The sequence below is a fragment of the Sinocyclocheilus anshuiensis genome, unplaced genomic scaffold, assembly GCF_001515605.1.
Source record: "Sinocyclocheilus anshuiensis isolate Anshui unplaced genomic scaffold, SAMN03320099.WGS_v1.1 scaffold255, whole genome shotgun sequence".
Lineage (NCBI taxonomy): Eukaryota > Metazoa > Chordata > Actinopteri > Cypriniformes > Cyprinidae > Sinocyclocheilus > Sinocyclocheilus anshuiensis.
The window spans coordinates 249,134-271,408 of record NW_015549578.1 but is presented as its reverse complement, the minus strand read 5'-3'; the positions used below and the strand labels follow the sequence as shown (position 1 = coordinate 271,408).

The 22,275-nt window shown below is 34.5% G+C and overlaps 4 protein-coding genes across 7 annotated transcripts in view; 2 read left to right on the top strand and 2 right to left on the bottom strand.

Moving 5' to 3' along the window:
• The first annotated feature begins 4,403 nt into the window (after positions 1–4,403).
• LOC107657559 (calcineurin B homologous protein 1-like) lies at positions 4,404–6,754 on the top strand. The gene is made up of 7 exons (XM_016445702.1): positions 4,404–4,662; positions 5,146–5,218; positions 5,322–5,402; positions 5,712–5,836; positions 6,116–6,177; positions 6,254–6,376; positions 6,482–6,754. Exons 1-7 carry the CDS (start codon positions 4,596–4,598, stop codon positions 6,533–6,535), a joined length of 585 nt encoding a protein of 194 aa, XP_016301188.1. The 5' UTR covers positions 4,404–4,595; the 3' UTR covers positions 6,536–6,754.
• Positions 6,755–8,085: 1,331 nt separating this feature from the next.
• On the bottom strand, positions 8,086–10,855 carry LOC107657560 (cytochrome c oxidase subunit 7A2, mitochondrial-like). Its single transcript, XM_016445703.1, has 4 exons — positions 10,759–10,855; positions 9,323–9,409; positions 8,336–8,420; positions 8,086–8,220 (listed from the first exon to the last, which is right to left on the bottom strand). Exons 1-4 carry the CDS (start codon positions 10,771–10,773, stop codon positions 8,162–8,164), a joined length of 246 nt encoding a protein of 81 aa, XP_016301189.1. The 5' UTR covers positions 10,774–10,855; the 3' UTR covers positions 8,086–8,161.
• Positions 8,191–18,114, top strand: LOC107657558 (ribonuclease T2-like). The gene is made up of 11 exons (XM_016445701.1): positions 8,191–8,263; positions 13,852–13,921; positions 14,043–14,136; positions 15,100–15,157; positions 15,358–15,425; positions 15,576–15,633; positions 15,725–15,792; positions 16,290–16,403; positions 16,484–16,532; positions 16,617–16,691; positions 17,334–18,114. Exons 2-11 carry the CDS (start codon positions 13,912–13,914, stop codon positions 17,523–17,525), a joined length of 786 nt encoding a protein of 261 aa, XP_016301187.1. The 5' UTR covers positions 8,191–8,263; positions 13,852–13,911; the 3' UTR covers positions 17,526–18,114.
• Positions 17,862–22,275, bottom strand: part of supt5h (SPT5 homolog, DSIF elongation factor subunit) — a 20,875-nt gene continuing 16,461 nt past the window's right edge. For all 4 annotated transcript variants that reach the window (XM_016445698.1, XM_016445697.1, XM_016445699.1 and 1 more), the window contains one exon: positions 17,862–18,392. In XM_016445698.1, coding sequence (XP_016301184.1) covers positions 18,252–18,392 — 141 coding nt within the window. In that variant the 3' untranslated portion in view covers positions 17,862–18,251. The remainder of the gene's footprint in view (positions 18,393–22,275) is intronic.

Genomic DNA, 22,275 nt, shown 5'->3' with positions numbered 1-22,275 from the left:
TATGTTTATGTGTGTGTGTGTATATATATATATATATATATATATATATTACAGATTTCTTATGATGTAATAAAATATAATAAAATAATATAATATGAGGATATACACTGAAAAAAGTTTGACGAACCATTTCACATTCAAAACAGTGAGGTGGTGCGTCAGGATTAATGTTAACAAAGGATGTGATTTTGAGAGCGTTGCTTTTCTTTCAGATAAATATCTGGAACAAACAGTTGCTGAGTAATGCAGACCTTCTGGAAGCACTGTGTGGGTGTTGCTAGCATTTTCAAATATTATTTCTATGTTGTAAGAATGAAAGTTTGGTGTATATGGCACAAGAGTTGAGTATAGAATACAGGGATTTCAAAGGAATATACAGATTACTTGTTCATTTATGTCAATGTGAATATGCATGTTTAAAACTGTGATGAGAAAATGTGGAGTGAGTTTGCAAATATAAAGATGACAGAAGACACTGAAATATACACTGAGTCAGTGTGGTCAGATGAGGTCTTAATGTGGGAATTTCCAGAGGGGGACTCTTCTACTCCCCAATGGTTTGTGCTTTGAGAATAAACAGCAAATATGAAGAAATCGCTAATAACTGATAGAGCTCATAACTATTTACACATTTTACAATTTGTGCAACATAATTCTTAAGGTGATAAAGACCGATGCACTGTAAAAAAGTACGCTTCACAAGAAAATATTATTTCAAAAATACTATTTTATTTAACTATTTCTTTCTACTTTGAAATTTCACACTTAATTCATTGTTACTTGCTGTTTCTTTGAAATCATTTGTAAAGATTACTAGCAATTTCTGAGATAAAATTGTTTCTGCAGCAAATTTTGACAATATTACATTTTGAGCAATCTAATACATGTTTTACATATGAATAACATATTCTTTCAGTACCTGCATCAGTCGTCCATGATTGAGGTGTGGCTTTATCTTAAAACTGTTTGTCTCTTTTTATATGCACAGGAAACTTATTTTAAAGGGGTCATATGATGTTGCTAAAAATAACATTATTTTGTGTATTTGGTGTAATGAAATGTGTTTATGCGGTTTAAGGTTAAAAAACATTATTTTCCACATACTGTACATTATTGTTTCTCCTCTATGCCCCGCCTTTCTGAAACGCGTCGGATCAGCTCCAGGCATGACGAATCTAGTCGTGTCCTCGTTTGGAAGGCCAAACAAAGTAGTTTCGCTTTCACAACGAAACACAGTGTCATGACATGGCCGCAACAACAATACTACAGCGAGAATAAAAGTTAAGCCTTCTTTCTTTGCGTCAACATTTGGACGGCGTTATGCAAATGTTCCCACATAGTGAGGTAGACATGTGGGGGCGTGTTAGAACGAGCCGTTTTAGGTAGGCGTGGTTGACTCTTAACTTTTATAAAGAATATCTCTTTGGATTTGAGACTTTAGTCTTTGCAACTTTACAGATCTTCTTTATGCACCAAGAGCTTGTAACACTCCAAAGAGAAAGGAAAAATTGAAATCGCATCATATATGACAATGGATCATTGAGAAATGATCTCAATAGTATGAATGTATGTTCAGACAGTCGGAGTTGTGCAAAGTGCTCTATACTTGAGAACCCTGAGGGAGGCAGCAGCGAGATGGTCTGGTCTTATTTTTGTGTGTGTGCGTCTTACCGTTTGAAACAGTTTCCCTTGAATTTCCCCACAGGCTTTTTCTTTTCAGGAATATGCAACCATTTATAGTCATGCTTTTATTACCCCGGAACAGTTACATGGATTTGGAAAACCATGATTGTTGCACAGTGAGTAACAATCTGCTGATTATGGTAAGCATGAACTGATGTAGTGAGTAATTACACTTCATGTTGTTTGGGTACGTGCCAGTAAGTCTCCAGGTGCTTTACCTGCATCACAAGGTTTGTGACATCACAGATGTTTCCCTGTGCAACCTGTGTATTTACAAATATTCCACTTGGCAATCAACCATCCTTTAATTTGACATATTTATTTATATATTAAGCACAGGACTTTCAATAAACCATTAACCAAAATGGTTTACAAGGAATGGAAATGGTTTCACTTGTTTTCAGACTGTTTTGTAACTTTATATATTAACTTGCAAATACACTGCAAATATGAAAATATCATGTGCAAATGGTGTATATGCATGTGTCCTCACCATGAAAATATGCAAAAACATCATGAAAGTCCCCACATCCCCATGCAGCGTAATATCCCAAACACAAACTGGTCAGTTGAAATTTTATTGACATGCTTACTATCTTCAACATGTGAACTTGCAATGAATTTTTAGCACAAGATTCCCCAGTACTTTTACTTCAGCCATCTGCTCTTGATACAGTTGTAACGCAACATGAAATGTCATTGTTGGGGATCTGTGTTATTTTAGTATCATTGACATATATACTAATTTAGCTTTTATTGATAGTTTTAATTTGTTTTTTATTTAAATTTGTATTAAAGTTTTGGTAATATTGTTGTGTGTTTTGTTAATTTTATTTGTTTTTTTAAATGTCTATATAGTTTTTATTCTTTTTTATTTCCATTTTAAATGTAGTTTTAATGTATATTATTTATATGTAATATGTATTATATGGAATATGTATTTATATGGAATTTATATGTATATGTAATATACAGTAATTTTTATGTAATTTACAGTTATTATAGTACATCAAATCAGAATGTTTACTTGGCAACTAGCTGTGATTTTTTTTTTAATGTTGTATTTATTTCAGTTTTAATGTTTAATTTATTTCAAGCAAATGGTTTTATTTGTAGTTAAATATAATCACCCTGTTTGGTATTCAAATCTCTGTTTACAAATTCCCATTGCAAAAAAAAAAAAAAATCTAGGAAACAGTTACTCTAGGGTGTGTGTATATAAGGGAATTAAGTTAGGCCTCTACGCAAAATGATAATCATTCTTTCAAAGCATTTGTATGTGGATATGAGATTTTAGAAACGTGAATCTTTCTGTCAAGTAAAATAGTTTGATCATAATATATTTCTGTTGATATTTAGGTTTTCCTTGCCTTACACTATTTTGTATATGTTTTTAAAAGTAGTGAGGTTACTATTTTGATACTTTTATCTACCAGCAAGTGTTTTTTGCCTTAAAAGTAACAACTACTCCGCAACAGACACCAAGCTCTGAGACCAGCAGTCACACTTTCTCAAGACAGTGTAGCATCAGGGGAAATATTAGTTATTTTAAAGATGTAACTAAAACTGAACGAAATCAATGGCTTTAGAGTAACTTCTTACACTAATATTTTAATAACTTACATAGACAGTCAAGTGTACAGACAGTGGACCGGGGTAGATGGGCGTTCATCTCATATGAAAGACTCTGGTGCCATCTAGTGTATTAAAAGGCGCTGAGCCTGTCATAAACGCTACCAAATGCATTCTGTCCACAAACATTGTCTATTAATGTGCAGAGGAGACTAACTGTTGCGAAACTTTTGGTGTATGTTCTTTCTCACAAGAAGAAAGAAATCTGATAAAATTATCTGGGTGATCGTGCGATGCTGCCATAAAAATAATACATTGTACAAGTATTGCAAAATGTACGGATAACTTGGCATAAACAAAAACAAAACAAACATGCTATTAGTTATAGATTAAATGCGATTATTATGAGCAAATGCATAAATATATACATACATAAGAGTGCTATTGTGTGTAGCGATTTGCAAAATGTACGGATAACTTGGCATAAACAAAAACAAAACAAACATGCTATTAGTTATAGATTAAATGCGATTATTATGAGCAAACGCATAAATATATACATACATAAGAGTGCTATTGTGTGTAGCGGGAAGTCCGACTCATTTCAGCTGATCGGTTCTTTTAAACAATTTCACAGAACCGGTTCAATGATTCATTTTATGCTCATGCTGTACGTGATTACGTAATCACGTTGTATCCGAAATAGCGCAAGCGGACATTAAACACTAATTCATGTAGACACATATTGCTGTTTATTACGTTTTTTAGTTTTATTTTCAGGAACGTTTGTTGTTCATGTGCCCGAGTTCAGTCGCAACAATGATTTAGCTCCGAAATATAGATTAATCTAAAATTAATTCTCTACAAAACTGTACAAAATTGTCTTGTCAGATAAAACATTCATACAATCACGGGATGAAAGTATTTCCAATACGTTTTATTTTTAACATTTTGGAAAGTTGTCTAACATTATGGTTCTTGGCTCATTACAAGTCGGACGTTCGTTCAAACAGAGAAGGTTCTCAGTTCATGTCAGTTCACCGATTCAGTCCAATTCGTAAACGAATCATTCAACCGCTCAGACGGATTTTGTGGAGTCATTAAAAAGATTCGACTCAAACGAATCAGATTTCAATAGTGTAGTGGGCGTTGTGATCTGTGTAAACAGAGCTTGCATTATTCTGAGCAAGCAAAAGCAACGGCGTATGCGAACATTCCGTTAACAACTTGTAAAATCAGATTTTTAATGTCGTGACTTTTTAGTTTTCATCCATTTTTGCTCTCTGGTTCTCTGGATATGGGCTAAATGCTCGAAAGCTGTCAATACATAACTATATAAAATGGGTTCGACGAGCTCCACCCTATTAAAAATCCCAAACGTCGAGGTGTTGATGCAAGAAACTGGCTGTGAGTGACATTTGACACAATCGTGTTTTGTTACTGGCTTATTATTGTTGTCGCGCTTGAACGAGTAAACAACGACGTGAAATAACATTTTTCCTGCACGTTTGTTGCCATTTTTATTTGTAACTCTCAGGCGTATGATCGCTAAGATAAACGTATCTGAAATATTGGGTAAAAATTCGGTTTGCATGAGCGAAAACTGTCCTAGATTGACAGTGACAGGTGCAGTTCAGTTTGAGAATTTCCCAGTTGCAAACGTGTTACTCAAATACATTGTACAACAAAAATGTATGTCTATATGTCGAGCAATTTAAAAATAACAATGCACTAATGAATTTCAGTGAAGCTGGTTGTAGAGGAGAATTGATGAAATGTTCAGTTCTATTTGTTTACGGTCCACGTGAGCTCGTTTGTTAGCCTATTTGTTGAGTCATGATTCTACAGGGCTTCAGTGAAACAACAGTTAATGTGATTTCTCTTTTCCAGTCTCGCCTGCCCACATTATTCGTCTCCATGATCGCTTCAAAGCTCTGGATAAAAAAGGACGAGGTCATCTCTGGTGAGACTGATATTTTAGTTATATCCATGACACAGACTCAGTTAAGATGTCTTTTGTAATTACAGAAATATTGACCCTTTGGTCTTGTCTCATTCTCACACAGTCCCCAGGATTTTGGAGCCATAAAGGAGCTGGCGATGAACCCCATAGGAGACAGAATAATAGGTGCCTTCTTCTCCCCAGGGTAATGAATCTTAGCATGAGCTCCAAACATTAGGAGAGTGAAAATAATTGATGTTCACACTGGAGTCTTGAATATTGGATTCTATTTCAGATAACCCCACCCCTAAATGACACATAAAAACGAAACTGGTGGTTAGTCGATTCATATTTTGGTCAGACGGTCTTTCCTGTCTAAGTTGGTGGTTATTGACAAAAATAAACTGCACAATGATCAGGAAATTAGTTCTGAAAGATACAGCATGCTTGAATACATTTCTCAAAAAGGTATTTTTCAGTTGTGTCTTGAAGTCATAAATGATGATAATCTCAGGAAGGAAACGGTGGACTTCCACACTTTTGTGAAGATCCTGGCTCATTTCCGGCCTGTTGACAAGAACCGACCCAAAGAGCCCAATTCTCCTGAACCCATCAATAGCAGGAGCAACAAACTCAGATGTATGTTTGCTTTTGCTTTTACCCGGGAGATTACCCACATCCTCTCAGTAATGGAATGGGTGATGTTACTGTAGAGATAATGTACATTCAGACGGCCATTATCACAGAATAAAGGACACCCTGAAAGGGTTTATTTCACGATAATGACCATCTGACTGAATAATATCCTGCTTATTACACTGCTGTTCACCAAATAAATAAATAAATGGACATGAGATATTGATTTGAGTCTAAATAATCTTGTTCCATTAAATCTCGCCTGGTTCTTCATTCCTGTAGTTGCGTTTCAGTTGTATGACCAAGACAAGGATGGCAAGATTTCCAGAGATGAGCTTTTAAAGGTCACTAGCTTCTTCATTCATGTTTTCAGCTGTTTTCTCACAAAATGATCAAGACTGACAGCAGACTGATTGACAGGTTCTCCGAGCCATGCTGGGGATGCAGGTGACAGAGGAGCAGCTGGAGAGCATAGCAGACCGCACTATACAGGAAGCAGATCTAGACCGTGACGATGCAATATCGTTTGAGGAGTTTCGTAAGGTATCACCTGAAATTCTGCATTCACGGTGTTTCATAAAAGCACCTGTTATTATGTTGATGGAACGTGACTGCTAATAATTGCGTTTCAACCTGTTTATTGTTTAGTCTCTGGAGAAGGTCAACATTGACCACAAGATGAGCATTCGCTTCTTGCGCTAGACTACTAGAGCATCATGGGATAGCGTGTATGCCTTTATCTCCAAGCTTCAGAAAATGGAAGGAATATCCCAAAATGCCAAGGGCAGTATGATGGGATAAGTGTTTGACTGTCTAACAGGAATTTAATGCACTGGTAATGTCTGCACAAAAACTGCACATTGACAAATATTTACACTACTGGAGAAGTGATTTTTATTCAGCCAGGATGCATTAAATTGATCAAAAGTGACAGTAAAGACATTTATAATGTTACAAAAAGATTTGTTTCAATAAATTCTGTTCCTTTGAACTTGCTATTCAGCAAAGAATCTTGAAAAAATGTTTCTACAAAAATATTGATTAGCTGATAATAATTATTATTACTGATAATAATAAGAAATGTTTATTAAGCTGCATATTAGAATTCTGATGTAGAATTCAGAAATAGATTTCTGAAGGATCATGTGATACTGAAAATGGCTGCTAAAAATGCAGGAAATTTAAAATTACATTTTAAAATATATTAAAATAAAAACAGTTATTTCAAATTATTGCGGTTTTATTTTTGATTTAAAAAATGCATCCTTGGTGAGCGTGACTTTTTTTTTAAAACATTTAAAAATCTTACCGACCCCTATAGATTTTTGCATTCTGTGTCTTGATGAATTAATTTTACTGAATTGATTGGTTAATTTTGTATATAATTATAACTAGCAGGAAAGAGTTCATAATAGTGTTCAGAATGCACAGTGTTGAATTATCTTATGTCACCCTATGTAAGAGGGTAAGATTTCCCAAATCTGAAGGTTTATTAGATGTTTACGCTTTCATCTCGGTAGTTTTTTAGCATCTTGGTTGCATGATGCTTTCCATACGTTTTTTTAAATTCTGTAAATTTATCTTAATTCCTGATAAAAACAGGATTTTTTTTCTGAATTCAAATCTTAAAAAATGTGTTATTCTTTCAATGCAGCTATGCTTCTTGCAATTTTACCCACAAGTGAGAACCTCAGCTTACTGCACTTATGCATGCTGTACCAAAACCACTAAAAAAAGGGCTTTTTCATCTTTGTATGAAATTTAACTGACTTTTAAGAATGATATTAAAAAATAACTTTGCACAGCATTCAAAGTATTGTTTGGTATCTTTTTGGACCAAAGTTTTTAAAAAATTGCTGACTTCTTCTTGTGGCACAAACCCAATTCAATAAGCAGTGAGCAGTTTTTAAATTGTGTTATGCAGTTAGATCACAAATAATTTTTTAATAAATCTGAACAACCTTTTATTTTAAGCTGTGTTTTGCTATAGCCACTAGGTGGCGCCAAGTGTGTATTGTTGATTCATGCCAGTGATACACTACCATTCAAAAGTTGGAACGATTTTTAAAGCGGTTAATACTTTTAAATTGGTCAAAAGTGATAGTAAAGACACTGATAATGTTGGTGAGCATAAGTACTTCTTATAAGTACATAAATACTTTTCTTTCAAAAACTTTTGAACAGTAGTGTATACTGTAGTGACCAAACACGTCTGTATAAAAGTTGTAGATGTAGAATTTAATGTATTCCTCTTTCATATATGTGGTTTATTGTTTAAGATATTTAAAATGAAATAGATTTGTACAGCATCATGCAGTATCCAAGTTTTTATGCTTTACTCTTGGGCATACAGGCCACCAGCAACCAGTAACAGGAAAAGCCAGTGCCTAAAGAGAACCACAAAGAGAGAGAAGACTTCTCTTAATACTGGTATGTGCATTTTATAAACCTAAATAAAAAAGAAATGTCAAGTTGTCATGATTGTCCACAAGGGTTTTGTACCTGCTATTGTGATGGTCATGGTCAAACGGTACAGAAGGGCATCAGTGGAGCCTCCTTTAATGTGGACTGGCAGACCGTTATCCTCCTGTAAGTGTGGATAAATGTTGCAAATAAAAGGAGATGTTACTCTTGCAATGTACGGCCACAATGCAACATAAAATTTGTATAGTTGTATTAATTGAAAAGTCCCTTTTGTTATGCGAAAGTAATCTTTGCAGGTAGAAATATAATGTTTCTTCACATTAGATACACAAAGAATAATGTGAATATTAATAATTAATATAGTTATTTACTGATTGATTTATAATGATTAATTAGTTCTATAATACATATTTATTTATTTATTTGTGTTATTTATTCTAAATTATTAATAACTTATAAAGGTCTTACATATTTACAGTTATTAACAATAAGTAATAAATTCTTAATTAATTATTTATTTATTTTACATTACCATATAGAAGATATTTATATCTTTAAGACAATATTTTGAATAATGTTGGAACCAAACAGTTTTGGTTTCTATTGTATTTTCTTTTTTTTTTCTTTTTCTTTTTTTTACATACAATGGAAGTCAATGGGAACTGAAACTGTTTGGTTACCAACATTTTTTATATATCTTCTTTTATGTTCCACAGAGGAAAGAAAGTCATTCACACTGAATTTGAAAGTTGTAAATAAAATAAACATTATTGTATTGTGGGAATGACATGAGTAAATGATTACTAAAGAATCATAAATGTCTTTGCACTATAAAGATGCACAGACTGTTGTATATAACTGGATGAAGACATTTCAGGGCTAGAGTTTCAGACTATAGATTAATCAGTTTTAACTGAATGTGTTTTACAGTACATATGCTTTTTACTTGACCTCTGAAATGTGCAAATGTAAATCAGCACAGTGCACATGCCATCTAAACTGATTAATATATTTTATGTATGAGAGTGTATTTTTGACATCATGTCAGTCTGAAATTCTTCTTACCAGGAAAACCTTCTGTCTGTCGGGCACCTTGTTTTTCATTTGCCGGACTGTTGTGTTGAAAGCCCGTGAGGCTAGCCGGGGAACACTCTGAAATAACCAAAGTTTCATTACATTTTAAGTATGCGAGTTATTGAAGCATATTCAGTGATATTTCAGTCATGTCAATTAAACATTCATCCCATAAACATTGTAGAACAATGTGCTAAAACACATTAGTTCCATGCTAATATATGTAAGCAATGTCTGAAATTATAGCCTAAAACACGGTAGCAGCATGTCAAATTATGCTAGCAACATGTTAAAACATGCCAACAAAATGCTAAAACATGCTAGAATCATGCTAAAACGTTAAAACATGATAGCAGCAAAAATGCTAGTGATGTGCTAAGACATGCTAGAAACAGCTTTCTATCTGTCGCATACAGATTCTATGGCTTTACAAGTTTTTCCATTGACATTTTACATTAAAGACAGTTTTGTTGTGTTTTTCCTCATTAAATTAGGAAAATTCATGAATTATCAACCTAAGTCTGTGTTAAGTAGCCTAGGTTGTATATTTGAGCTTTTCTTTTGGGACTCTCGGACCCCAAAGAGAAGACTAAGCAACTCCACACCTAAATATTTTGAATATCTTTGCTATATTTCGAGTAAGTTAAGTAGAATGAAACATGTGAAAGGAATGCAACATTTTATGGTTCTGAAGGTCAACCCAGCTCATGTGGAGCAGAAATGAGTTGTGGTTTTAGCCAATTGCTGCTCACCAGCACCTGGAACAAACCAATCAGATCATAATACACAATGGTGGGTTGGACTTAGAACGTCCCACCCCTTTTTACTTCACTGTCCACCAGCGTGTGTTTTTCTGCATGTAGGCTTGCTAAATGTGGAGAGGCTAATGGTGACATGACCTCTTCAGTGTCCATTTAAAAAAAAAAACACGTGTCCATTTCATATCAGAACACACTTATTGCAGAGACTCAAGACAACAAGTTTACATGCAAACCTATGATCTGTTAGATTCCATGTAGAGTACTTAAAATTATTTCTGATTAGGTTTTTTAAAACAGATTTGTTTGCACATTCAAAAAGTTTGGAACTGAATTGTTTGCTCATAAAGCATGTGCTTCGGTATCAGGTGACTGTTGAGTGTTTTCTTTAGAGGTCATTTAAGGCCGTCAGTCATTCTAAATCCATTGAAATTACCAATGATTACAGTACAACTTTAAAACAACAACAATCTTTTCGTATCAAAAACAAGACTACCATCTAATAACCAGCTTTCCCAAGCAATGTCTGCAGTACGGTGGTCAGAGTATCGTTGTGTGGTTTAGTTCCTGTTTCACAAGTATTTTAGGAGTAGATTCTTCCTGAAAACACATCTACAGCTGTTATGCAACAGACTATGGAAGAATAAAGAAGAACAGCAGTGTATTTACCAGTAAATGCCTCATGTCCGACGCTGCTCTCGGTTGAGCTTGTTGATTCTTGTCTAGTTGGGGCCCTTACAAGGACACACACATATTGCAGAGCTTTTGAACCAGAGCCAAGCATTTAGACGGTGAAAGATCACTCTGAACAGCCAAGCTGCCAGCTGACATACAACACTGAACTGCAAAGTAGTAGTCATTTTTCATGTTTACAAAGCATATTGTAATATGTTTTTCATTGAAGCATAATGCCTTAAAATGTCTTAAAGGAGACATATTATGCCCCTTTTTACAATATGTAATATAAATCTGTGGTGTCCCCAGACTGTGACTGTAAAGTTTCAGCTCAAAATACCCCACAGATAATTTATTAGGAAACAAAAGGCAACAAAAAATAATCAAAAAATAAATATAAAATGTGCACCACTTTCCAAGAATTTTATGATTTAATTCTACCAATGAGACTTTTTCTTATCTTGATATTATCAATACAGTTTTATCAGCCTAATATTTGACTTTCTTCCCACTACCCAAAAACTAATTTTGAAAAAAAATATTTTTAATCTATTAATTAAAATGTGCTCAACAAGTCTATTAAAGTCATTGCACATAAAACACATAAAAAGTAGAAAAATGTCTGCATCTTAGTCGATCAGTTACAACTAGTAAAAAATGTCGTCAAATAATTAATATTCACCAGCCAAGCTGATTAGGTTTATAATGTGTCCCGTTCTATATTTTTCAGATTGTTCCTAATTGAGCTCAATGTGCAACACATTTCATGCACAAATTTTGAAGCTTTGGGAATCATGTTTCTTATTGTTGTCAGTAAATAAAATATTAATATTTTATTAATTCATGTATTAATTGCTTGATTGAAAATTGATGTATTCACATCGACTGCATTTGTTCAACTAGTGTATATTTATGTATAGCTGTCACGACAAAAAAATATAAGTTATATAATATAATATTATAAGTAAAAAATATTATAATATTATAAGTAAAAAAAGTAATTATTGGTTAGCATTTATCATTATTATTGCATGTAAATGTTGGGGTGGGCAAACGATGCAATTCATTCTGGGGTAATCTTAATGTTCAAGTAGTAATACTTACACCAAAGGAGATTTAAGCCACTTTTGCTTGTGGATAAAACATTTTGCACAAAATAATTAACAAAATATTCCAGAGATAACGATTTTGGGTTTTCGTAATAACTTTTTTTAAATGCTTTAAGGATAAAACTGGATCACATTAGTGGAGTTAAACATATAAGAACTTGTGTATTGAACTTGTGTATAAAATGTATTGGCTATACTACAATCACAAAAAAAAGGGCAGCTGTTTCTTCAACAAGACCACAAAATGGGCAAGTTTCACCATTATCAAGATACAATACAGATAGATTAATTAAACCTGTCACTCATATCTTTTAAGCTGTTGCGCTTGTTATAACGTCGTAGGTCACATGATAACGTCAACATAGCGGATGATATCCGAATCGCATTCATACTTAACGCATTCAGGCTGTACTTCAGGCTGTACACTCTCATAGCGCTCGGTAAGTAAGTACTTAAAGAAATTAAGTGCCTATAACTTAGAAAGTATGCGGTTTCGAACGCAGCCCGACAACATCTCGTTTTGACATCTCGCGTGGTTCTGTGTGATTTGGACAACTTCAAGTTACGCCCCTTCAAGTTACGCCCCCTTCAAGTTACGCCCCTCTCTTGCAGTGCTCAGACAGACACTTCTCAAATCTGACCCGCTCGTTTTCTCAGACGCTTGCAGAAAAGGGCTTACCAAAACAAAGTCACTGGGTTAACCTATTTCACGTTTCCTTGGTTGGTAGATGCACCGGGGACCTGATTATAGCACTTAAAACATGGAAATTCAGATTTTCATGATATGTCACCTTTAAACTATGCCTGTATTTTGTCATGAATAGAGCCAGTCCAAAGGTCCTACACTACTACCTCCATTCTTCATTTTAAAGTTAAAGATTATTTAATATCAAAACAATTAATTACTGTCCCGAAATCTGACATTCTCAAGAATGTGGGTACTGGGTTCATCTTTTTCACGTTTCCTTGGTTGGTAGATGCACCGGGGACCTGATTATAGCACTTAAAACATGGAAATTCAGATTTTCATGATATGTCACCTTTAAACTATGCCTGTATTTTGTCATGAATAGAGCCAGTCCAAAGGTCCTACACTACTACCTCCATTCTTCATTTTAAAGTTAAAGATTATTTAATATCAAAACAATTAATTACTGTCCCGAAATCTGACATTCTCAAGAATGTGGGTCATCATTTCTACAACAGATAAAGTTTTATTAAAATATTAATGGAGTCATGATTTTGGTTGGACTTAACAATTTTGAATTTCCACAGCTATTTTGCAACTTCACCTACTAAACCTTCAAAAATAAAATAGAATTAAATTAAAAAATACAATAATGAAATGGCACATCAGACAAATAAGCATTACATTTTGTCACAACTGTTTTTAAGCTTAACTTACCAAACCTTCAAAAATAAAATGAAAAAATAAAATAATAAAATTACAGCCATCTGACAAATAAGCATTTAATTTTCATTATTTTATATCTATGTCACCTATAACATTAGCATTTGATTGGTTAGTGTCTTTCAAAGGCAATTTTAAGTGATATCTTGCTTTGTGAAGTAATATCATATGTTATATAATGTTATGTTATAATAATATGCCAGTGTGTGCATATTTAATAAAAGGACATTTAATTCAGTCATGATTTTAAAAAGTTCAGTGGGTAAACAATATAAAATTATTGTTTTATTTGTATTTTGATTAAAAAGGTTCTGTGTAAGAAAATAACTTATAAAAAAAAAACTTTGTGTTATATAAAGCTAAAAAACTGGGCTTGAAAGGGCACTGTTATCATGATTATCTTGCACTTTTCAAGTGCCTCGATTATTAAAGATCGCTCAGGCGAGACTTTCTCCAATTCTCCCCAGTCTCTTTCTAATCATACTGCATGGCAGTATCACTTCCTTTTCTCAGGCATGCAAACATAGAACGTTCACTTGTTTGTGGTGTGTTTCGCTTCTGCATTAGACTAGGGGAAAGGAAAGTGAAGCTGACACTATCACAGGAGCTCAGAACTGCAGGATCAACATGCGCTACGGTAGTTACTTCACGCTTTCATCTCAGTAAAGAAATATATTTATAGGTTATATATAGGTCAGACTGCAGTTGTTCTGAATTTATAGATTTTGCTTCAACTGAATTGTGCTGTGTTGTTTCAGATAAACACATCCTCTGGGCCTGCGTTGCTGCTCTGGTCACTGGTTGGGTCCTCACGAATGATGATGGACACTGTTCTGGGACTGTCACGAGGCAGTAAGACACAGTCATTCAAATATTCTTTAATTAATAAATCACCATACGTTATTGACTAGTACAGACCAGCAGTATCTATCAAATATTTAAAGGAATAGTTCACCCCAAAATGAAAATTTGGTGAGAATTTACTCACCCTCAGGCCGTCCAAGATGTAGATGATTTTTTGTTCATAGGAACAGATTTGGAGAAATGTTACATCACTTGCTCACCAATGGATCCTTTGCAGTGAATGGGTGCCGTCAGATAGATGATAAAAACATCACAATAATTCCACACGACGCCATCAATTAACATCTTGTGAATTGAAAAGCTGCATGTTTATAATAAACAAATATCATCATATATCAAGACATTTGAACTTTTTGTCGCTTCTGGCCAAAATACCAGTCTATAATCCATAATAGTGCTTCCTCCTGTAAAACGTTCTTCCCCTATTGTCCTCTCACATCAAAATTCACCGACATAATTGTTTACAACTGTTTTCACTGGTAAATGGTTTGATCTGTGCATATTTTTCTCCTGATTTAGGCAAGATTACTTTTTTACTGTAGAAAGCAATACTATGGATAGAGGACTCGTTTGAAGTAAAATAAAAAAAAAACATCTTGATGATGGTTTTATTACAAACACACAGCTTTTCACTTCACAAGATGTTAATTGAATGGCTTGGAGTGGTGTGGATTACTTGTGGAACATTGTGATGTTTTTATCATCTGTCTGACGGCACCCATTCACTGCAGAGGATCTAGTGGTGAGCAAGTGATGTAATGCTAAATTTCTCCTAATCTTTTCAGATGAAGAAACGATTTAATTTTTGGGTGAGCTATTCCTTTAAATACTGCAAATGAGCACAGTTAAATAAACAATAAAAGAATGTATTTCAACAGAAATGCAGGGCTGCACAGAATTTAAATAGTACAAATAGTAATTTAAAAAGTACAACTCCCTTTTCATTTTCAGCTCGTGCAACTGGACTTGTATGCATCTCACTCTTCAATGGCCTGGGAGTTTCTGTATTGTATGTCTTTATATTTTATTTTATATATTACACCAGTGCTAGTAAACTTTACACAAGACGCTATTGCAATCTGCCTGAAATCATGTGAAGCGTATAACTGATATTGATATCTGTGCTTCATATGAAAACGGTTGTGAACTCTCTCTTTCATGTTACTTCTACTTAAAACGACCATCTTCTTTTTTCCTGCCCTCCCACAGGATATTAACAACAAAACCAGCTGCAAAATACCACAAACTGTTCAATACTGGACCATCCATGGCCTATGGTGAGGAATTAAATGGCTGTTGTTCCCACTCCCGCTCATATGAAAATGAACAGTTCACAGGAACATTCTGTATTTTTGATTGGTCTTTAATTGATTATTTCTGACATTATTATTAATTTCTTTATTTTGAAATTTTCTAATGACATTTAGGCCTATACGTACTGGTCACTGCTGTGACTGTTGGCCGATATATCATTCCCATCTTGAGGTAAAAATACTTCAGTCCACTGTTTATTTGTTTTTATTGTTATTTTTTGAAACATCACCAATATAAAATGTAACATCTTGTTTATGTTCAGGAAATTGAGCCTGAACTCACTAAGCTGTGGCCATCGTTTATAAAAGGAAAGCACTTCTTCTACTTCTGGTAAACACAAACTATGATCTTTCAGTGTTTTGTGATTTAATGTCTCACAGCTTGAAACACACATTTCCATAGTAAAGGTGTGGAAAAAAATGAGCATTTTAAGTTTAAAGCAGCACTATGTAACTTTTGGCGCTCTAGCGGTTAATAAATATAACTGCACACATCCCGCGGAAGAACATTCCAACCGGAGCTACTTCTCTAAGTTTATGTCTCTGGCGATTCACGCAGGTATGTGTTACTCCGCAGCGGTGACGACCCGACCAGGCTACAATAGTCCAAATATAAGTACTTATTATACGTGTACCGTAGTGATTAGGAATAAGACAAAAACGCGGTTTGGAAAATGAATTCATGATGTACTCGCTCATTATATACCTTTTGCAAATTTTGAACACAGAAAAAGTTACATAGTGCTGCTTTAATATCTGGTATGTCTGACAGTAGCTCAGTCATATTTTCACTGCTAAGAAGCAATAGTGATTGATTTGATTTGGCAGGAAGGAGGAATGGATTAAACACGGGACGTGTGCAGGCTGTGTGGAGGCCATGGGTTCACCGCTTCTTTATTTCCAAGCCGCAGTCAAGCTTCGGAAACTCTTCGACATTGATAAGTGGGTGTTTTTAGCACATATACCATGATATCATTTTATCATTCGCTCATCTGTTTTCCCCTATTTAATTTTTTTATTAGTATCTTGGAAAAATCTGGAATCAAAACCTCATGCGAAGTGTCATATAAGGTAAGTTTATTGGACTGGCTATCTCTGTTTTTAATACATTTGATAAGCAACACTTCATCAATCTTTCCGTGATGTGATCTGCAGCATGACGACATACGTGGTGTTCTGACCCCGCTGCTTGGACAAAACTATGATTTGCAGTGTGTGACGGACAGCGAGGTGAGATAAGCATTGTTAAATCATATTTACTATATTCAGTCGAGAATATCAAGAAATATTGAGTTTAATAGGGATTGTCAACTGAACAGTCCCAAAATCCCGATGTGTAAAAAGACATTTGTACTTATTGCTTCCTGCCCAGCAGATGGCACTAGATAATAAATAACATTCAATCATATTTTGTGAATACGAGTTAGACTTAGTAGCCTAGTTTTTTTTTTGTTTTGATGGCAAGAAACGTCGCTTTTGAGTTGTCTTTGTGGGCATCACGTAAAAACAACATAGCACGACAAGTGTAGTCTGATTCACAAATAACGAACCAAAAACGTACAGCACTAAACGTGTAGCTAGATTCATGAAATAAATTACTTTTAATAAGCAGTTCAAAAAGACGAGTTATAATTAATCAACTGTGAAATACTGCATCAATGTACATGTATAAATTGAATGTATTCTCTCAGAGCTTCTTCCAGATGCAAGCAAAAATGGCATTATAACAGAAATATCCTCAGATGAATTGGGATTGGAAAATCTGTATTAATACCCAGTCTTAATAACATGAATAAATGATTAAAAAGTAAAATAAGTAAATTACAATTAAATCTAAACCCAAAAGCATGACTGTTCTTTCCTCATTTTTAGGGTCGTGAAGCGTGGATCCAGCTGAAGATCCATCTCTTCAGGAACCAAACCCTTGGATGCCCCAAACAAGAACAAGAGCAAAAGTTTGATCGGTTACCTTGGTCTAACAGCACAGGACATCCCTGTCCAAAGAACAGCACCATCTTTTATGTTCCAATTAACTACGAAAATCCTCATGAACCCTGTAACTAAGAGAAGCTGAAGTTATAGACTTTCACTGATTTCATGTTTGACTGTCCTTTTCCCAGTTTTCTCAGACCTGATGCATAGGTTTTAATAAAAATGTTACATAATTCCTAATGTATTTAACCTTGGGGCATTTTTTTCCCTTTAGTGAGCAAGGAGGAAATATACAAATCACGGAATAAAGGGTTTTGAAAGACCTTTAATGCGCTCAGAATATACAAGAGTTATTAATGACATTAAAGGTTCAGTAATGTAATGGACCAGTAATGTAATGGAGCATGATGTTGAATAAACTTGCGTGGTGCAGAGCACAGCGGTTTATCTCATCTGTTGGAGCTCAAATCACTCATTAAGTGAATAAAAATGGAATTCCTCTTTATGGTCGATGTTCTAAACACCAGCAGGCAATAAAAAGTTTAAAACGAACAGCCGTCAGCTATGAAATATTTCATGCGAAAACTCAGGATGGATGGATTTGGGAACTCACGGTTCACATTTTATTTGACATGGAATCAGTTTGCCAAAAAGTATGTTTCTACACCACAGAAGAAACAAAATAGACTATCCACTAAAACCTTCGACTAAGTGTAAGGGAAAAAAAAGATGTAAAATGCCAGCTACTTCACAATGTAGATGAAGACAAACAGAAGAAAAAAAGAAAGCTCACTCAAAGTGAATGATCTGCAGCATCTGGATTCGAATAGCAAAATATGTTTAAATGCGTGCTGTTTTTCACGGTTCCAATTTCCCAAGGAAGCGGAGATTGAGAATCTTCAGTTGCTCATCCAGCTCCATTCTAACAATGCCGTCTTCACCATCAATACTGAGCAGGACTCCTGTGGCCTCCCTGTCCTCTCCCAGAATCACCTTCACCTGAGAAGCACACATTCACATTTATTTATGTTGGAGAAACATTTTTCCAAATTTGTTGTTACAACACAACTGACTGTGACACATAATAACCAGGTTCTTAAGCTGAATTTGGGACATCTGATTCAGTGGGAGGAGCAGCAGGCTTATATCCAAGTGATATTCTGTCTCTGCTTCCACAACTGTTCATTGCCTAAACTCTTCACTGCGCATCCACTATAATAATGGAGACCAGCAAAATTTGCCCTGGTTAATTCTCATTACTTAAGTGTCTGCAGCATGGATTCCATTCAAGAGTGATTTCAGGCAAGTATATGCTTCATTGGTTCTTGCAGCTGTGACTTTCATGATTATGGACTTGTGGTTCTCTAAAAACTCTAAATCCAGTATTTCCCAAGAAATTAAAGGCCTAACAGTTTATGTATGTATATATGATAGGGGTGGCCACCAGAGGCCTCATTTTTCCAACTTCAAATTATGTCCCCAAAGGAAAACTTTGACATCTGTTTGAACTAAAAAGTAACATTTCTCAGTTTATCTCACTTCAGTTTTATTGTTGCAGTGCAAAATGGGATTGTCAAGCAGACAAACTGACCAACACTTTCATGAAAACCTGTCATAAATGTTGTATGCACCTGGCAAACTCTACTATTTGTATTACATTCTAGTCTAGTCCATGTTAATTAAATGTAAACATTTATAATTGTAAAATTTATAACCTGTGCTACTACAGGTATTTTGAACAGTGCAACTTGAAATTGTACTAAAAAGTTGTGCAGACCCTTCAGCAATTGGGGCATTTGAAAGTAAATTACTGTTAAATTTAAATTAAATTAAATAAAACATGCAGTCTTACATCTAAGGATGCACCGAAATGAAAATTCTGGGCCGAAACGGAAACCGAAAATTCTGGATGCACTTGGCCGAAAACCAAAACCGAAAAGGCTTTGTAATGATTTATTATTTTATTAAATAATATAAAGTAATTTTGTAAGACTGTTTAAATTTAACTCAACTTTAATGATACTGAATTAAAAAAAAACACAAGCCAATAAAATAACCACACTTTTACTGAAAGTAACAATAAAACTGGACAGAATTTATATTAATATTGGTAACACTTTACAATAAGGTTCATTAGTTAACATTAGTTAACTACTTTAGTTAACATGAACTAAGAATGAACAATAGTTCTTCAGCATTTACTAATCTTAGTTCGTGAAAACATGTGTCAGGTGACTCTTAACAAGTATGCAAAGTTTCATGGAGATAGGACCATAGGTGGCGCTATAACAGTTGAAAAGGCCTCAAATATACAATATTTGTATAGAAAATGACCTCAAATTGTAGAACATGTCACACAATATGCATATCATTTGATAGATCTCCTCATAATGCACAACTTTGCCTCAAGAACCATTGCTGTCAATCAAATCGTTCATTAATTATTCACGAATATGTTAAAAACCTACTTTTTTGAACTAGTCCTAGGTTTTTCGCTCAATCTCGATCAAACCACTGCAGTAATATCATCTGGACTCTCTAGATCAATAATTATGAAATAAATTTTGAATTTTGTCCTTTGGTGAGCTATAACAGGGTCATTTAGAAAAGGGGCGTGGCTACATATATCCAAAAGCCTATAAAACCTAAACGAAAACTCAAAACTTTACGAAACTTGGTGAAAACATGTGACTGCTGACTCTTAAGAAGCGTGCAAAGTTTCAGGGTGATCGGACCATAGGTGGCGCTATAACAGTCATAACTGTTAAAAATCATCATATTTCTTTGGTAAATTACCTGCATTTGCCCAAAATGCTATTTTTAATCATTGATTTAGGTGATTACAGCCATGTTAACACAAAATCTTTTTCCTTATGTGCTTAAATGCCTTAACTGCTTGAACCCCAGAAATTGCTGCTTGCAGCTATATTTATTATTATTATTATTATTATTATTATTATATGTAGCCTATATTTTTGGTGCATCCCTACTTACACCCCCTCCTTGTTTACAAATCCGACGCAAGTCCATACATCCGATTTAAATGAGGACGGGGCTTTCCTGATAACTTTCCGCAATGCCGCCCTCTTTATTTTACTAACTTACTGCATGCTGAAGGTGACCCAGCCGACCTCACCAGAAAAAAACTCAACACCACCATCTAGTGGATTGTAAAGAAATTGATTTTATTATTCTACCAATAGTATAATAAAAGATCGATACTTGGCGTCCGTGTATCGATACAGTATTGCCGCAGAACATATCGCAATACTATGCTGTATCGATTTCCCCCCCCACCCCTAACATATGAAATTAGATAATTTGTCAAAAAAATGTTACATGCATTTATTATAGCAATAACAAATTACTGATTGCTTTGGTTTGGGGTTTTGTGTAAATTTTATTGCATTCTATAGCATGTAAATTAATTGTATAATTACACTGTAATAAGGAAACTTTAAATTGTATTATCTTAAACTATATTATATCATATCATATCATATCTGCACTCCATGAGCAGGATTAAATGTGACAAGGTGATGGCAATGTTGCACAGAATTGTCTAAAATGTTAATTATCGCATATTGCATACTATTTTACATATACTTTGGAGTTTTTTGTTCATTTATAAGCAGTACACAGTATATACTGGATCATGACATATTTAGTAGATTGTAGGACTCCCCCGTAATAGTCAAATAAACGTTAGTCGACTAAAGTTTTATTAGTAGGTTAGTCGCAGAAAAAAAAAAAAAACCTGTCCGTGCCCGTGACGGACAGATCATTAACGGCTGGTCCTTGAGGTAATTACAGTATATTGGACAGAAAATCCAAACGTTCGTCTATCATTCATTGACCTCAAATATGGCTTATCATTAAAACATGCAAGTAGTTGCAACTTTACAAAGCCATTTGCTCTAACATTAACCTGGATAAACGTGCGCTTTTAGGCGCATATCCAAGTTTTTCTGCATTAGTGCACTAATGCATGACATGAAGGCACCGGCGCGATCACTGGCATTTTTTCCTGGTAACAGTGAAACTACTTAAAATACGGCATCATTTTTGCTCATACAGATAAGAGTAATACATCATTCGAAACGGTCAAGGGTCTATTTTATTTGTATACTCTCACAATATCAACAAGACGTTGTGCTTTTGTAAAATAAAGAAAACAATCAGGACACGCTTTCTGCTGTCTCTGTTTCAGGTGCATGAGAAATATATCTACAGAAAGCTCAAAATGTCTACTTTAAAATCAACCAATACAAATCAAAAACAAAAACTCTCATTATGTAATCCGTATTAAAGATTTATTTCTCTGTGAAGGCGCGTCACTGTACTGCGGAGATGGCGAGTCAGCATTGTCAACTTCAACTTTGTGGCTGACAGAGAGTCAAAAAACTACGGTGGCCGAGAGAGCTCAACACGCTACAAAAGAAAAATCATACGCAAATAGAAAAAAAAAAAAAACACCAGCAAATTAAGAAAACATCTTTATCAGTTTGACAACACACGCGCTGCAAATACTAACAATGCGAGCAAATACAGAAATGTGCTGCAAACACTCACAACACAACCAAATACAGAAACGCGCTGCAAATATGTACAGACAACAACGGAAATGCTTAAGGGAACGGCAACAAGTGACAAACCTGGCTGGGACATGCTTATCTATATCTTCTCTGAAAGGTGAAATATTTGTTTATTTTAACATCCTGATCATACGATTCCTTAGCTTTTTTGGATATTATTAGCCTAAGTAACCTGATGAAGTACACAATTACTGTAACGTTATGTAAGCAGACTAACTTACTTTTACAAGTTCCCTTAAGAAAATTAAGGGAATTTACTTTTTTTTTTTTTTCAATTTAAATTTTTT

Bases quoted from the DNA above. Each gene is read 5' to 3' on its own strand.
- LOC107657558 (XM_016445701.1), top strand. The intron at 15,426-15,575 runs GTGAGGAATTAA...AATGACATTTAG, and splicing joins TGGACCATCCATGGCCTATG to GCCTATACGTACTGGTCACT. The intron at 16,404-16,483 runs GTGGGTGTTTTT...TTTTTTTATTAG, and splicing joins AAACTCTTCGACATTGATAA to TATCTTGGAAAAATCTGGAA.
- LOC107657559 (XM_016445702.1), top strand. From the start codon at position 4,596: ATGGGTTCGACGAGCTCCACCCTATTAAAAATCCCAAACGTCGAGGTG. The intron at 5,403-5,711 runs GTAATGAATCTT...TGATAATCTCAG, and splicing joins GGTGCCTTCTTCTCCCCAGG to GAAGGAAACGGTGGACTTCC. The intron at 5,837-6,115 runs GTATGTTTGCTT...TCATTCCTGTAG, and splicing joins CAGGAGCAACAAACTCAGAT to TTGCGTTTCAGTTGTATGAC.
- LOC107657560 (XM_016445703.1), bottom strand. The intron at 8,421-9,322 runs GTAAGAAGAATT...CCACACTTACAG, and splicing joins ACAGACAGAAGGTTTTCCTG to GAGGATAACGGTCTGCCAGT. The intron at 8,221-8,335 runs GTACAAAACCCT...GGTTCTCTTTAG, and splicing joins CATGACCATCACAATAGCAG to GCACTGGCTTTTCCTGTTAC.